General features: G+C 37.7%; 2 protein-coding genes across 3 annotated transcripts; one reads left to right on the top strand and one right to left on the bottom strand.

Annotated features, from left to right (window-relative positions):
• The first annotated feature begins 736 nt into the window (after nt 1-736).
• LOC149021718 (small ribosomal subunit protein eS30z/eS30y/eS30x-like) lies at nt 737-3,261 on the top strand. Of its 2 annotated transcripts, none has more exons than XM_089149916.1 (4): nt 737-838; nt 1,770-1,818; nt 1,931-2,068; nt 3,165-3,261. In XM_089149916.1, exons 2-4 carry the CDS (start codon nt 1,815-1,817, stop codon nt 3,209-3,211), a joined length of 189 nt encoding a protein of 62 aa, XP_089006042.1. In that variant the 5' UTR covers nt 737-838; nt 1,770-1,814; the 3' UTR covers nt 3,212-3,261. The 2 variants fall into 2 exon arrangements, with proteins under 2 accessions (XP_089006042.1, XP_089006043.1); XM_089149917.1 differs by having other exon boundaries at nt 758-838; nt 1,779-1,818.
• A 2,039-nt stretch (nt 3,262-5,300) lies between these two features.
• On the bottom strand, nt 5,301-16,955 carry LOC149021717 (gamma carbonic anhydrase-like 2, mitochondrial). Its single transcript, XM_089149915.1, has 2 exons — nt 16,450-16,955; nt 5,301-6,041 (listed from the first exon to the last, which is right to left on the bottom strand). Exons 1-2 carry the CDS (start codon nt 16,823-16,825, stop codon nt 5,665-5,667), a joined length of 753 nt encoding a protein of 250 aa, XP_089006041.1. The 5' UTR covers nt 16,826-16,955; the 3' UTR covers nt 5,301-5,664.
• Nucleotides 16,956-17,499: the final 544 nt, after the last annotated feature.

The raw sequence follows: 17,499 nt of genomic DNA, 5'->3' as shown, positions 1-17,499 counted from the left end.
TGATATAAGCTAAGGGGTACTTGAGTCATTTTAAAATATAAAGGTATTTTGATCATATTTTGAAAATTATTTGAATAATAGGATTTTTCTATAATTTTTAGACTAAAGGGGAATCACGAGTTTCATGGCAGGTAGGTGTGTGCATGTAAAAAGTTTAAATTAAAAAATATATATAAGGGCTCATAGATCATAAAAGTGATAATTTGTTTTTAAATTGATTTTTTTTATAGCATAGAGGAGGCAGATGCAAAGTCTAGGGCTCTAAATGAAAATTACCCAAAACAAAAAAATAAAGACAAATTGGTCATAAAAATGATAATTTGTTCTTAAATAGATTTTTTTCTACAAGCATAGGAGGAGATGCAAAGTTTTAATTTTTTGGACTAAAAATGACATAAACCAAATCTCAGGAGGTCCAGATGAAAATAATTTTTTTTGTTTTTCGATTAGCCAATGGTGGGCTAGTAAAGGCTAGTAAAGCGGTAAAAAGCCGAACCTTTCATAGGAGGTCTTGGGTTTGCACTATTAGTATACTTCCCATCCCCATACAAAGAAAGCTTTTTACCTAAAAAAAATAATTTAATTTAAAAGAATATAAAAACCTAAATAAAAAAAGTAAAACATTAATGTGGAAGTTCCGTAGTCATTTCGGAATCCGATACTGATTCGGTGTATCCAAAACGAACCCCATGATAAGGCGGCAAGATAGACTTCGTAGCAGACTCGGTACCGCCATTAACATTAACCCTAACCGATATTTACGTATTGTTACTCTTCTTCTTGCCTTGCATCTTAGCTCGCTCCCTCTTCATTCTTCACTGCCGACCGCGGAAATCAGGTTAGTCTCCCTTCTCTCTCGCTCTAAGGTATAAAATTTTCTCGCGCAACGCCTCGTCGATATATTTAGGGAGTATATTGGGCTCAAAGGTTTTGATTTCGAGGGACTATCCAGATGATTAATTTTTTTTCAAATGTTCCTGATGAAATTAACAGTTTTAGGGTTTTTTTCCCAGTGAATAGATGACACTGAGATTATTTTATTTCACAACGTCGGTTTTTATTTATTTATTTTTTATTTCGAAATTCGTTACTGTTTGTGCCTCACAATATGCGGTTGTGATCTTTGAGTTCTGCAACTGTATTGAGATCATGTTTTTGGTTGACAAAATCTGTTATCGTGTATTTTGCTGATTGTTAGTTCTTCTCTACGTGTCGCAACTAATTTTACAACCCTGTTGGGAACAGGTCTTGGGTGCTTTTTTGAATTTTTGATGATTTTCCTCGTTGTTCTTTATTTATATCAATCGATTTTGGGTGTTATAAGCAAGTAGTTGTTATGAATGCCTCAATTTTTTTTTGAGGCTGTAACAGTGCTACTTTTTACCAAAAAAATCACATTCAGTCGGAGTTGGGATCTAATATTTAGTGCTGTCCTATCTAACTGATTGTCAACTTGGCCTTTCAGTTTGCAGCCTGATTCACATTGATTTGAGATTGAGAATTGCTCTTCCTTCTTTTCTCCAGTGGCTTTAATAAATCTGCAATTCTAAGTGCCATTGTTGTGTTTGTTGAATAATGTACGTGTCTGCTCCAGTATTTTGTTTGTGCCATGACATGGTTTTTGTCCCTGAATATTTTAACATACGGAAAAATTGCTTTCTTTTTTCACACTGGATATTTGCAAGTATTATTGTAGTTCATGACTGTTTAATACTCTGCTTCCATGCCCCTCTCTTAATGCACCGTTGTTCACTAACTATGTTCTTCAGTGAGCACAGTGGTTGCAGTTGGAATTTCAAAGAGGATTATCGACAATGGGTAAGACAAGCTTTATCATATAATGATCTCCAATCTAGAATTTCTTTCGTCTTCTGCGGAGATTTGGTTTAGTTTGTGCTGAACAGATTCGATCATTTATATCTGGTTGTAGGTAAGGTGCATGGATCTCTGGCCCGTGCTGGTAAGGTGAGGGGGCAAACGCCAAAAGTGGACAAGCAGGACAAGAAGAAGAAGCCCAGAGGAAGGGCTCACAAGCGCATGCAATACAACAGGCGTTTTGTCACCACTGGTACACCCCTTCTTCTCTTCTTTCTGATCCAGTGATGGGAATTACTTAAGGTTCTTTACCTGTTTAACAAGCAAAACTCTATTAGAAGTAAATTTAGTTATTATGAACGGACAATGGGGAGGGGTTTCAGAAAATCTTTCTCAGTCAAAACACGGTGGTGTTTGAAGATGTCAATGAGTTTTAACAAATGAGTGATGTGCAAAATCAGCATTGCTTTGTTAATGAAGCTGGCATAAATTTAATGCGACACTTTCCTTGATCATGGAGTACCTTTTTAAGCTTTAGGTCACTTTTCAGTCAAGCTTTTGTCGGGTAATCTCATTGTGAAGGCTGTGAATACTTGGTCATATAACAGGAAGGCCAAGGTGACTGGAGAAGCAGCTTTCTAGTGGATTGATTCCGAGGGTGAAATTCTAAGTATAGATTCAGACCAAGGAGATTCCGATGCTGGCAGAGATGTAGCTTGTGCTTTCAGGACATACATTCTCAACTTCCTCATTCTTTGCCCATTTGCCTACTGTCTGTGGCTTGTTTTATTGATAGTTTGTCAATGCCCTACCCCTCTGGCTGGAAACATAAAGAGGCTGCTTTTTGTTTGGAATTCTCAAACGTAACAAGAAGGGGAAGATCATTGTTAGTTTCATACCCTATGCTATTAAATGAATCTTATGCCTTGAGAGGAATTCTGGGTTGTTTGAAGGATAACATTAGGATCCACAGGAGATAGTCTGTAGTCTGTCATATTTGGGGAGTCTATAGCCTTGTGGGAAAACACTGTTAAAGATTTTGACAAACTCTCTGGTTGAGAGGATAACATTAGGATCCACAGGAGATAGTATGTAGTCTGTCATATTTGGGAAGTTTATAGCCTTGTGGGAAAACACTGTTAAAGATTTTGACAAACTCTCTGCAGTTTTATTGCAAAATTATTTTACTTCTCTTATCTGATGCTAGTTAAGTTCCTTTGTGTCCTGCTTTTGGTTCTCTGGAAATCTCCTCAAATAAATTTATTTATTTATTTATTTCCCCCCCCCCAAAAACGGTAGCCGGTATGTTACTGGATTCTGAGTTATTTGTGTGGTTTCTCTGGTTGCAGTTGTTGGATTTGGAAAGAAGAGAGGACCTAACTCGTCAGAGAAGTGAAGGGTCATATGAGGACTTCATAGAAGTTGAACAATAACAATGTCTTCTCTTTTTAGAGAAGCATTCAAGCATATATCTTTGTTTTTCGATACAGTACTCTTTAGTGTGGACGTTCTGGCGGAAATTTTGTGGATGTGTTTTATATGTAGCGTTCGATAAGAGCTTTCCTTAAGCTTACTTTCTCTAGTTAATTGATAGTTTCCTGGTATTTCCAATGTGGAGCTAAACATTCGAGGACTATGTCCTTAATCTAATACTGCTTTGCACCTTAATTCTTTCATTTTCAGGGATGACCGTGCTCTGTGATTCATGACTTTGACTGATATGTTGATGTCGATTGAAGGGCTCTATCCCATTCCTATTTTCCATGAATTGTAATTTTACTTCAGAGATGATGGGTGCTTGGTGGAGTTGTTGGGATTTTTTTTTTTGGGGGACACTTGCATCCTAGTATTGGTCATTGAAAATGGAAATGGATATTAGTCTGGTTAGAATCCTCCTGAACCTTAAGAAATTTGGGTTTCAGTGTCGCGGATTCTGATTACTTCCACAGTCGAGGTAATTTTAGTTCCATATCTGCAGCTTGCCATGATCGGACCATTTAGTCATGTCAAGTGGTGCATGTCTCGCAAAGCAGGTAAGTGTTCGGATTTGCACCTGAGTCTTCCTTAGGACATGGATCCCACATCTTAAGGGAAGATTTACTCCTCCATGAAAGATGTTTTCGTCTATACCCAGGTGGGTAGTTGATCGGGCTCTTCTGGGTGATATGTTGGGGTAATGTTGATGGGTCATGCATAAAAGGGCTATACGTTTCTGAGGTGGTCAAGCTGGGGTTGGGGGGAGGGGGAGAATTGTGGTAGATGTCAACTCCCAAGGAGATCTGATCCTAATTCTGGAAGAGGGATGGGTGACAGAAGTATGTCACAGGTACGTCCGAGCTCTGCTTCCATGATAGATTTCGAGAAACGGGGCAAATCAAGTCACAATGGTGCATGCATGTATTTATTTATTTTGGTAAAACACAATACTGTACAAGCAATAGTAATTGGATTTATGACCTGAAATTCAGAAACAATGCTGGTCAACAAACTGAAGATAACAAACTGAAGATGGCATTCTTTACCCATCATATAAACTATTTCTTCTATGTATTTACCGAATTGATAAGAACACAGTTTTAATCATATCCATAATAAGCAAAGGTATAAAAGTTACTTCACAATATAGTAAAATTTTTACTTCAAATCCAGGTCTTTTGGTAAAAAAGAATGAATTTGAAAATGTTACAGAAAATGTCATTTGTGAATTTCAAAACTATTTTCTAAATTTTCGAATACAAGTGGGAGCTATTACAAGCATGGAACGGGCCATGTACACGTGGTTTATTACATGGGTTCGACCAACGCAGAAAGAATAGTTTTTCTCGAAGACACTTGTTTCGGATGTTGTTGCCAAGGTTCGACATGTCGACTCGTGTCGACGTGTCGGACCCTGGCGACACCGGCGACATGTCTCCAAAAGTCGAGCGACTTTTGGCAAGAGTTCGATAAAAAATCGAACATCTGTTTCGAAGGGTATTTTAGATCATTTTGACATGAAATTTGACGTGTAACCTAATTGGAGGCCAATAAAAACATTGAGAATGTTATTTTGACCTAAAACATCACCTAACCTACAATTTATAATTGGCACATGACCAGCTATATGCGGGCAAAATTGGAAGTTTGGAAAATTCATATAAACTAATGTAAATATGCAAAGAGAACACAAATACACAAGTAATAAAGAGATGTACTAAAGTTTACAATTCATTATACAATTATGTCGAGTATGGCTCATGCTTTTGTTATATATGGCGAATTTAGCGATATATCGCCGATTTTTCGGCGATATATCGACTTGTTGGCAACATATCGCCGACACAGGGTGATATGTAGCCGACATTTGGTATATATCGTGTCGCCCCCCAGCGACATGGCGACATATCGCCGACACGGGCGATATGTCGCCGACACAATGAACAATGGTTGCTGCTTATAAGTTATAACCACTTCAAAATTTCTCACTCTCAATAACAGATAAGAAATTATTATGAAGAGCATTCAATCAGGATTCCCAAGGCAGCATCTCGGAAAATTTGGCGTTCCACCATTAACTAGTACAAGAACCAAAGCCCAAAGCCAATAGCATGTTGTCCGTACGTGCTCCACAGTGGCTCAATGATTCTACAGAAAAATTGAGGGGCATAAACACATAATGGCCCTTATCATCCATCCGTTGACACATTTGATTTATATCTACAAGTAGAACTAGTTTTCTGATCAACCAATCCACTCAGAAGTTTTTTTCTTAAAAAAAGAAAATATCAGAAGTTTGAATAGCAAGTCTTGAAGACCTTTATTTCGTTTAAAACACCTTAACTCAAAGTATACAGAAAGCAACAAAATCCTTTAGATAGGGATCCCAAAAGACTTCTTTAGCTTCTCGACTTCTAAATATGCTGTTGAATATGGGAGGAACTCTGAAAAGTGGCTTTTGCTCAGGTCATTGATTGCAACTGCAAGTTTAGGAATCTCCAAGGTCTCTTCATGGGTGAGATTTCTAACAAACCTTGCAGGGTTCCCAGCCCACAGTTCACCAGTTGGAATTCTCCTGCCCGGGGGAAGTACAGAACCAGCTTCAAGGATCGACTGTGTCTCAACCAATGAGCCTTCCATGAGTATGGAATGCTGCCCAATGATACACTCCGGCTCAATCGTGCAGGACCGTAGAAGACTGTAGGCACCAATTGTCACAAATCTTTCAATAGATGTCTCTGCTGGCAATCCTGGATAATGTCAACAATTTGCTAGTAAGAAAACCAAAGAAATTGCTGGAAATCATAGATCATGAGAAAAAGTATGTTATCAGTTGAATTTAGAACTGTCATGACACGAAAAATTTAGATTTGACTCCATCCAAGATTCAACCACCAGAAAGAACTACAGTTTTGCATTTCATAAGACCGCAAAACTCTCCAGGGTCAACTCAGAAGGTTGAAGTTCCAGCTACTCTGATTTTAGGATAGATGCTAAACAGATTGATGAAAGATTTATCTTGTCTGGCATATTAGGTCCCAGTTGCAAAAGAAAATTCCAGAATGATGAGTTAATAGGAGTGAATAAACAGATGCACATTAGATGCATAAAGCTGTTTATGGACCCATGATTGAAGTCAGAATGTAAACCATGTTGTCAATTCCTCAAATGGTCAAGAGACGGGACATCAAACACCACCCCTCTTTAATAACATTAAAGTGCCCTATATGTCGGGTCAGCCGAGTTATTGTGGATAGCTAACTGAAAGCTAGCTCAAGAAACACAACCACGAATTGGGGGGAGGCTGGCCCGGGTTTTGGGGGGGGGGGATGTGAATAAGGCTGGCATCTATCCTAATGTTTATTCTTTATTCCAGACATATTTTGAATTTGATGGTTTCTAGATGTCAATTACTGAAAACCTCAAACCCAAGCAGAACTAAGAGCTAACAAGAAATTTTGTGTTTTAGAGGTTTGAACTGCAACAGGACTTTTTTAAATTGTTGAAAGAAGGAAACTTCAATACAAAATTAACTTAAAAAAAAAAAAAAAAAAAATTCAGAATTAACTAAAACCTAGAGTTAGAACCGGAACAGAAACTATGAAGCAAAAGAAAACAGGTCTCAGTAATCTGTATAGTTGATGGGGAGAAGTACGAAATAAAGAATCAAAATCAACGCAAGCTAGAATACAACACAATTCTCATAATAAGTTGATTTGAGATCTCGCTATTAATCTCGTCCTAAAAAAGTAATCTTTCACGATGAAGTCAATTGATTAAGACAAATATAGTATCCTTTAGGAACCGTACATGCACCTTTGGATGCATATGATTCCAAAAAATTGCGAAAAAAAATTAATGTGTCGATCTTAGCCCTCCCTATTTTTTCATGGCAGGTTTTTCACTCCGCCAAAATATTTCAATTCTTTTTTATTGAATGACTATTAATCTATTATATTTTCATTCAAATAGGGGGCAAGAAGACTATGGAAAAACGGTGGTTCAATTTGATATTGTCTAACAAGGAGTTAGAACACGGATGTGGGCTAAATAAATCAATGACAGGCTTGGTGCTATTTCCAATAGCAGTGAAAGTGAAGACACCATTCCAAATGATATGAAGAAAAAAAAAATTCATTGTCGGAGTGATAATGACAGTTCTAGTTGTAGTAATGTTGATCGTTTATTTGATGTCAGAGATATTCAGAGTTTTATCTCTGATGACACTTTCTTAGTTCGGGATAGTAATGGGAGCAGTTATTCTATATATTTGGATATTGAAAATAAAATTTCTGAGATTCCAATGGAATCATCACCATTGAACCTGGAGTCATCATCTGCTGAATCACAACAGCAGGAAAGGTAATAAATCACAAGAGAGCCAAGGCAAAAGCCAGAAGTTCATTCAACTCAATAATTGTAGGGGCTGGAATAGCCTCTAAATGCATTTAGCAAAATTGCAAAAAGAAGCGAAAGTAAAAATGAAACCTACACTATTCACCAACAATTGGGATCCTTTGCAGATTCAACTACTATGATGATATAATAAAAACAAAACCCAGAAAGGGAAATGATGGGTTTCTAGAAGCCTTAGCAATTGGGTTCTAGAGACTTGTTCAAACCAGAATCATAGGTACAGGTTCAGAAACCACATTTCAAGAGAGTTCAATAAGTAAGAACTGAAATTTATGGGTTAGGATTCAGATCCAAGGATAAAAGTATGCCAAGAAGCTCCTCAGCAGATGAGCCTAATCCCAAGGTCTGATCTGACTATTTGAGTTAAATGGGTATCTTACTAGAAAAAAAGATCCTTTAAAAAAGAATTTCGAAGTGGCTTAATAATATCCGAACACCACCGAATTTCAGCAATAATATAAGAAAATTAAGCCAAAACAGAATCAAATTAAATATTAATATAGAGAAGAACGAGAAATCCAACTTGAAGTAGGATTGTAGGACACTAAGACAACAGCAAAGAAATCAAGAATTGAAACCATGCCAGTTTTTAGAATTAAAAACAGAAAGTTGCATCCCACAACAGAGCATTTTGAATCTGACAGAATATTAAGGAAACAGAAGTAAGTTCTATTCAATAACAAAATCACACTGAGCTCCATAGATTTGACATTAATATAAAAACATTAGGAAACAAAGTGACACCCCCTTATACCCAATCTTAACCAGTTAAGGTGTCCAACTAGATTAAACACTATCCGTTGTAAGGTGTTCTATTTAGACAAGCCTCGGTCTTATCCTTAACAACAAATTAAATAATAATCAGTTAATCAGATAAAATAACTGACAAAAAGTAGATATGATACTCCTACCCTCCTACTGTCCTACACATTATTTAGGCCCATCAATGGGACCAATAGCAAAACAGTATCCAATATAGGAAGAAGTTCTAACTAGACAAGGCTAAGCCCTATCCTAAACAATAGACAAAATAATAATTACTTAATTAAATAATCAAACCAAAGTAATACCATATTCCTACCTTTAGGCTCATCAAGGGGGTCCATTACAAAGAAAATCAGTTGGACCCAAGGCCCAATAGATGTATAACCCAGGCCACGGCTTGCTTCAAATAAGAAAACACAACTTTGTGTTTTATATGCATCAGGGAACCTTCTACCAGGCCCTAGTCGCAAGTTAAGTATTGTTGTGGTGAAAATGTGCACTGAGCTCCCTGGTTCATTCCTGATTCTTGAGACCAAAATAATGGTGAGAGTGGGCCATCTCTGGGGACGGGAAGCCATTCCAATGATTAAGTCAGTTCAGGTAAGAAAACCAGAGACTCCTCTTGAGGAAAAAATGCTCAAGGAGATGAAGAAGAGAATGTTCTTTAGTAGGAAAATGCAGGAGACTAATGGCTAGAGTATTCAAGTCTTACCGTTGTTCAGGCATAGTGATGGGTCATATAGTTGATCCATACCTAAAGAGATAGTGGATGTTTCACAACCCTTAGATGCTTATCTGATGAGATGGAGGGTGGAGATGATTTCTTGGAGAAGCTTGCTCAGCAAGCTAGATTATGTGATCTTCATGTTAGTTGGAGACTTTGTTGGTGAATCAAGATGTCAGCGTCAGATTGATCTTGATGTGACACTTGCCCATAGTTGGGGGGACAAAAGAGATAGATGCAATACTCAAGGCAAACTTGGGACAAATAAGAAGCTTCTTTGTCAACAAAGAGCATTTAATGTTTCTTGGGGCAAGAAACATTAAATGTTGAATTGAATGTTGAAAGTCTGGGCATTTAATGCTGAATTAAATGCTGTGATTGACATCTGGATAAAGATACGTTGAATATCTTATCTGTGCTACTTCTGCTGGGAAGTCGTATGAGGACAGTTGTGTGTCCGAGAAGTGGTATCTCTTCTTTGTAGCTTCTCAACTGATATCTCTTCGGAGAAGTATCAGATGAATCATCTTGGTCTAGATTTTAGCCCTTGGACTCAGCCAAATGATCTGTTCTGGTTCATTGGCTTGAACCATAATGACTATAACATTAGGTCTTCATGATAAGTCTTGTTATGAAGAATATCTTGCCAATGTTCAAGGCCTTTAGGGCAGGAATTTATTGAGAAATGAAAAAGCCTTTCTGAAAAGTTGCAAAATGTATTTCAACAAAGTTGCAAACGCTTCTCAGCGAAGACAAAGATGAGAGCTTGATGCAACGAGGAAAACCGGTTAAGAGGTGGCTAAAGGTCCCCTTCAGCCTCGCCCTTCCAGAAAGAGGGATCAACATTGGTTTAGAAAGGCTAGGGGGCTAATGAACCAGAGTAGATCATTTGGTTGAGTCCAGGGGCTAAAATCTGGACCAAGATGATTTGTTTGGTACTTCTCGGGAGAGATACCAGTTGAGAAGCTGCAAAGAAGAGATACCACTTCTCGGACACACATCTGTCATCATGCAACTTCCCGGCAAAAGTAGCACAGATAAGATATTCAACATATCTTTATCCAAATGCCAATCACAACATTTAATTTAGCATTAAATGCCCTAACACAACATTTAATTCAGCATTAAATGCCCCAAGAAACATTAAATGCTCTTTATTGACAAAGAAACTTCTTATTTGTCCCAAGCTTGCCTCGAGTATTGCATCTATCTCTTTTGTCCCCCCAACTGTGGGCAGATGTCACATCAAGATCAATCTGACACTGACATCTTGATTCACCAACAAAGTTTCCAACTAACGTGAAGATCACACAATCTAGCTTGCTAAGCAAGCCTCTCCAAGAAATCATCTCCACCTTCCATCTCATTAGATAAGCATCTAAAGGCTATGAAACGTCCACTGGACCAGCTATATAACCCATCATTATACCTGAACAACGGTAAAATTTGAATACTCCAGCCATTAATTACTCTCCTGCATTTTTCTCCTAAAGAACATTCTCTTCTTCATCTCCTTGAGCATTTATTCCTCAAGAGGAGTCTTTAGTTTTCTTACGGTCTTACCTGAACTGACTTAATCATTGGAGGTGGCTTCCCGTCCCCAGAGGCGGCCCACTCTTAGCATTGTTTTGGTCTCAAGAGCCATATCCGAATCAGGAACGAACCAGGGAGCTCCGTGCACATTTTCACCACAACAAGTATCCTAAGCAAACTCAGAGACTAAAATAAGTGACTGACGTTGGACTTACAAAATCCCTAATCCACCCAACAGAACATTAAAAAAATCAAATAAAACTCCCATGAGTGGATTGAATCGGAAACTGAACCAGAAAGTTGGTTCAAACCATCAACAACAATGTCGAAATAAACTCAGTCTTCATGCTGTTAGAGGATCCTTTCTACACTGCTACTTAATTTGGTGCTAGGAAGGCCTCATCACTTCCTTCCATGGTTTAATTTCAACAGAAAACTTTCGTTTCATGGGAAAATGAAGCGATAGGTTCATAAAAGGTTTTAGGAACTGTTGGGAGCCTCAGAATATATAAGCAAGGTATCCATCATATTGTGGACCATATATTTAATATGACAACAGAAGGCTACATATCAAATGCAGCACATTTGGGGGAGAGAGAGAAAGGGAGAGAGAGATGCTCCTACTAGCCTTAGCCCAGGCTCAATTAGAATGTCCAAAACATACCATCTCAATTCTTCTATAACATCTATTGTCTTTGTCCTCACTTCTTCTCCCTACTCTTGTAATTCACCCCAACACTATCCAATTCAGATTTCAGCCCACGCCAAGTGTACTGCTAAACCAGCAAGATGGCCATTCTGGAAATCCTTTAGTTCAAGGTAATAGTATTAGTGCTGTAAACCATTCTATCTGTTCAATGTATGCTAATACCTGCCTCAGTCAGATTGGGATTCAACTATGCTTCAAACCCTGGACAGCCACTATCCCATGGCTTCTTCCATGTGATGTATAAAATTCACGTGAACACAATCAAAGCAGTACAATAATATGGTACTTGCAAGAGTCTTGGTACCTCTCCTTATTACCTTCAGTTCCTTTACACTGTTTTCTCTGACATAAGATGCACGTAAAATGAGAACCATAGTTTCATGGCACAATGAGATTTCTAAGGGACAGACAGCTAACAACTTCCTCTGATTGGTGAACAGACAATTAGGTCAATATGTTGACACCGTTCACAAGGACAAGGCTATATTAGTAGGGGATAACAGTGACTAGAAGGTCAAAGCAGATGAAGAGTGCTGGAGAAAGTGATACTACGGTATCACCAAGAATCAGAACAAACCAGTCAGTAGTTAATAAAATATTATAACTTGAGAGTTCCTTATACCAATAACATAAAAATATTTAGACAATGAAAATAGATTTGAAAATTTTCACAAAAATGGAGGACCATCCTCTGGGACCTGCTTAGCAAGCTCATCGGGAGGTTTCCTTAACTAGTACAATGTTCATACAAAAACAACAACAATAACAATAAGCCTTGTCCCAACTAAATGGGTCGGCTACATGGATTATTGCTTTCCAATCAGTTCTGTTTGCGGTTATGCTAGATACAAGGCCTAAGCCATGCATATCTTTTCTCACCACTTCTCTTAAGGTTATTTTAGGTCTACCCCTAGCTCTTCTAGTTCCTTCAATATGGATTATATCACTTATCCGTACAAGCGCATTTATAGGTCTCCGTTGAACATGGCCGTGCCACATCAAACGACTTTCCCGAAGCCTATCACTTATGGAAGCAACTCCCAGACCAACTCTAATATGGTCATTCATTATCTTCTCCTTCCTAGTTTTGCCACTCATCCATCTTAGATTCTTAGCATCCTCATTTCTGCAACACTGAGTTTATCTATATGATTCATTTTAACATCACTCTGCACCGTACATCATAGTTGGTTGAACAACGGTCCTATAATTTTTTTTTTAAGCTTTAATGTTCTTAATATAAACTAATTTTAACAAGAAGGAGTTGAACATGCTGAAAGAGACAAAAATGTGGGTCATTTCCAGACTCAACCAAGAAATTCACTGCTATAAAATTGACAAGGCCTCTACCACAAACAAACAACACCTTAGGCAAGCTTTTTTACTCAATTAAAACATTATACTCAATTTCAAAAAGACAAATCACGAAACAATAAATGTACATCTATAAACAAAAATGGTTATGAACTCACCTCTTTGTAACAACTTCTACAGCATAGGAAACTGCCAAAGAGGCCTTGAAACTATAAATATCTTAAAGTGGGTTGTTTGCAAATTTTGACATTCAAGGGGTACACAATACTACTAACTGTCAGGGCATAGATAAGCACATGCTAAGTTTTAGCTCAATATGAAGAATAGAAAACCCAAGATGATGAAAGATGTTAAGAATGTGGATTATGTAACCATCCAGATCCACTGTATGTAAGCTAAAGACTGTTACTGTGCTATGACTCAGCCCTAGCTAGGCATATCTTATTTGTAACCCTTGTCCTTATTATAAATAAAAATCGCCTTTGCCATCTCTGATAAGCCAAATCAATCTTTGTGACTTCTCTTGAACTTGGATTAGAGTCCAATACCAAGTTGAGAACTCAGTCTCATGGGCTGGCAAAATCAAGGAACGTATATCCTTGAATCCAGTATAGCATGACAAGACCAACACATTGAGCTTGATCAACACTCCATTAAAGAGGAGCTTGAAGGACTGGCATTTACTCCATTTACAAATACCGAGAATCAGGTAGCAGATGTATTCAAAAAAGGTTTGACTTCTAAGTAATTTCAACCTGTTATAATCAAGTTGGCCATAAGGGATACCTATACACCAACTTGAGGGGGAAGTGTTAAGGAGAAGGATTATGTCACTATCCAAATTCAGTTTATGTAGGCCAAGAGCTGTGACTGTGTCATGACTCAACTCTAGCTAGATATATAATTGCAATTCTTGCCTGTATTATAAATTAGAACAGCCTTTGTCATCTCTGAGAAGTCAAATCATTCTCCATCACTTCTTTTCACAACTAAAATTGATAAAGATTTTTTTTTCTTTTTTAATAAAATTGAAAAGCTTGATGTTGATGCCTTGACCTTCATCAAAGATATTGGTCTAGCTATGGGTTGGGTACAAATTCTGCAACTAGTAGTTCACATACTTGCAGGGATACAAGTTTGGCCTTGGCAGCCTTGACCCGCCTTGATCCCGCCTTGAACTCGAATAGGGCTTGGGCTAAAGATTCTGGCCCTGAACTAGGGTCAAGGGCGAGCCTGGGATTACTCTCTATCCTGTCCCTAATTTTATACCCAGACCCGGGCTCTAATCTTGGCCCTGATTCTGGCTTTGATCTTGATCATGATTTTGGCCCTGATCCTGGCCCTGATTCTAGCCCTGATATTGGCCCTTATCTAGGCCCATGATTTGAGTCTGGAACTTCCACCCACATGGAGAGGAATTAATTTTAATCCACATGGGTGGATACTTGACATGTGTCAAATTTTAAATCATGATCATGTTCTGTAGAAAATAAATGAAAATAAATTATAACCTCATTACCAATGTAGTAAGCATCCATCCGTTTATGGCCATGATCCTAACCCTAATTTTGGCTCTAGTCTTAAGGTTAATTTGATCTTGATCATGTATTAGATTTTTACGCTAACCTTCATATTAACATTGATATAACTATAAGTTTTGATTCGACCTTCAATCATTCTGATCATATTAGACTATGAGTTAACTTTTTATATTATTTTTAAGGTAAATTTTATTTTTTGAACTAAGTCATTTTTAGTTTCCAAAGAACATTGACTTTTTTTTGGGGGACTAAGACGAGATAATATATTATAAATAACAAGACTAGATATAGAGAATTAAATATCTAACAAATCTACACCCCAACTTCTCATCATGAATATTGACATCTTTCTTTTGCCTTCAATGTGATATTTCAAAAAAACTTATTATGAACAGATAGCTGTGTTTGTAATTAAAATATCATTTTCTTTAACTACACTACAAAAAAATATCAATACTAAATTATTGTTGATTTACTTGTTAACAAGGTTTTGAATATGGATTTTTTTTTTTTGAATAAAGATATTAATTTATCGAACAATTATGAATGAAAACATACTTACCTACGGCTTAAGTCTTAACTTTGAAGATAAACTTTTCATTTTATCAGATCCCTTTTGAATTTTGAATTTCTGATGTTTCTAAGTTTACAAAAAGAGTTTATGTGTGACACTGTGACCTTCTCTACAATTGACTTGACTTTCAAATATATCTAAATTTAATTACAATTCTTCTCTCTACCTGTTCTCTTTCATGAATAATTTTAACTCTTTGCAGCTGGAGAAAAACTATAGAAGAAAATAGAACCAAAAAGAGAGAGGGAGAGAGAAACTTAGGGGAAAGACAGACTGGAGTGAAGTTTAGAAATTAAGAATCGAGATAAATCTTTTTCTTTTTCCCTTTGAGCTTATATATAATAACGTTAATTTTCATCGAATAACAAATTAGAAAACCCTAAAAAATTTGGATTTCAATATTTCTCTAAAATCTAAATGGATATAAATACAAATTAAATACAAAGCAATGGGAGAGATTTTCAATTTCCATCACAGAAGCAATGAGAGACTTTCAGAGCTCAATATAGAATTATGGATCATGAATTATTTATGTTTAAAGCAACACCATCAACTTATTGACTGTTTTATCATTTTGTAGGAGCTTGAATCATCTTATATTTCTATGAATTTTATTTTAGTTTACTTGTGATAGTTTTACGTTTTTTTATGAATTTACATTTGATATTTTAGGTCAAGGATAGGACCAATTAAGACTAAGGACCAGGCCAATCAGGGTTAGGGCCGACAATAGGGCTAGGACAAGGGCCAATCAGGGCCAATTAGGGCCAAGGCCAATCAGGGTTAGGGCCAGGGCCAAGACTAGAGACAGGACCAATCAAGGCCAGTCAGGGTCAGGGCTAGGGCCAATCAAGGCCAACCCATCCCGACCAAGCTCAATTAGGGCCAATCGGGCCAGGAATGGGCTTGGCTTGGCCCTGTAGGGCTTAGGGCTAGGAACAATAATCTTTGGCCTTGAACTAGGGTCAAGGCGGGAATGGGCTCAGGCCCAGCCCGAACCTGTTGTAGCCTAGCCAAGTAAGACTAGTGATTAACATACAAGCCACCATCTGTGTTAAAACATACACAAAATGAAAAGTTATTTGTGAATCTGAGGGGAAATTGCATATTTGGCAGAATAATCCAGTACACAGTTCCTAATTGGAGGTGTACAGGAAATTCAGCGACTATCACCCTAATGTCATAATATTTGACTCATGAAGCTGTTCCAGTGGTTGGCGACAAAGGGATCACGTACTGGTACTATTTGGGATAGCCTAATAGAGTAACACGATTTCCCCAACGGATCAAGTTTGGAACCTGAAAGTTCGCCAGTAAATTCACCCGGTAATACATGGCTTCAAAAGGTACATTCCTAAAAACAAAGAATGGCAATTCTTTGTATATGGTCTATTTGAGTTTATATGCTTCTCAATTTCCCTCCATAGATCATTAATTTGATATCAAAGAGGATTCTAGGAGGGCATTCCTGACCCATAATCAAATGCTAGCAAAATAAACAGACCAAAAGAAACACCCACAATTAAAATTCCAAACCCTAAGAGCCAAAAAGCAAGAGAACTGGATCGAGAACAATTGAAACCTGTGGGAGACGACCAAGCAGCGTGGAGAACGCAACGCTCCTGCACATTGGAGCAGAAGCCAATGGTGATTTTGTTGAGATCACCACGAAGAACCGATCCGTTCCAAACGGAAGATCCGTCGTTAACCGTGACTTGGCCAGCAAGAACAACGTTTGGGGCGACGTACGCATCAACAGCAATCTTGGGAACCCATTGCCCTAGCGGAATTATTTTCCTTTGCCCTCTATAATCCCATTTCACTCTATCATTCGCAATTGCAGGCGCCGAAACTTTCGATGCTTCAGTCGAAAGACCACGAAAGACCGAAATAGCTGAAGATTGAGATGAGAGACCGATGCATAAAATTTTTCGGGATAAACGAGCTAAAGCTGCCATTTTCCCTTAATTTTCTTTCCTTTCCCGGGTTTTCTCCTCCGATAGAGCGTTCTATACGAAGACACAGGGAGCAGGAAGTGCTGAGCTAGAGTCCGGAATCTCTGAGTCGGAATTCGGAATCTAATCCCAAAGCGACTTGTTTTCGTCATTTTCCAAATGTCGTAACTATCATTTTAAATTCTGACCGTCGGATAATTCAAAGACGTGATAGTATTAAGAAAATTTACATTTTTTCTTGTTTTGGTGGGTAAAATTTTAAATTTTACCGAAGCCTAAATTACGTGTTAGTTCTTTTTAGTGTGAAAGTGAAAATGAAACCTGGAAAAACAAATCGACAAAATTCAGTCGTTTCGGCATTTGGCGAATTTCTATTTAATCGAAACCGATATATGCGATATGTCATCGGAAAATTGTTGAGTTTTTGGCAAACTAAAGAAATATGGGCGTCTTACCAAAAAAAAAATATGGGCGAAATTCAAACAACTTCACTGAATCTCAGATCTAGTCACCGAGTCATTGGAATCTTCGAATTTGGTTCTCCTCTGCCATTAACCCTCTACTCGATCCTCTGTGACGCCTCCATCTTTGCACTATTGGAGATGTCTTAAGAAAACAAAAGGTGCCTGCAACTGTAGGAAATTGTCGGAGATGGAGAAGAAGGCATAGAAATCCCT

The sequence above is a fragment of the Hakea prostrata genome, chromosome 3 (assembly GCF_041222555.1).
Source record: "Hakea prostrata isolate BN-2017 chromosome 3, UWA_Hpros_2, whole genome shotgun sequence".
Lineage (NCBI taxonomy): Eukaryota > Viridiplantae > Streptophyta > Magnoliopsida > Proteales > Proteaceae > Hakea > Hakea prostrata.
Note: the sequence above shows the minus strand (reverse complement) of the source record. Positions and strands in the feature narration are given on the sequence as shown.

What these genes read in the sequence shown, in the direction of transcription:
- LOC149021718 (XM_089149916.1), top strand. An exon ending in CAGGCGTTTTGTCACCACTG is followed by an intron (nt 2,069 to 3,164) that starts GTACACCCCTTC and finishes CTCTGGTTGCAG; the next exon opens with TTGTTGGATTTGGAAAGAAG.
- LOC149021717 (XM_089149915.1), bottom strand. Translation starts at nt 16,825, where the DNA reads ATGGCAGCTTTAGCTCGTTTATCCCGAAAAATTTTATGCATCGGTCTC. An exon ending in TGCTTGGTCGTCTCCCACAG is followed by an intron (nt 6,042 to 16,449) that starts GTTTCAATTGTT and finishes GACATTATCCAG; the next exon opens with GATTGCCAGCAGAGACATCT.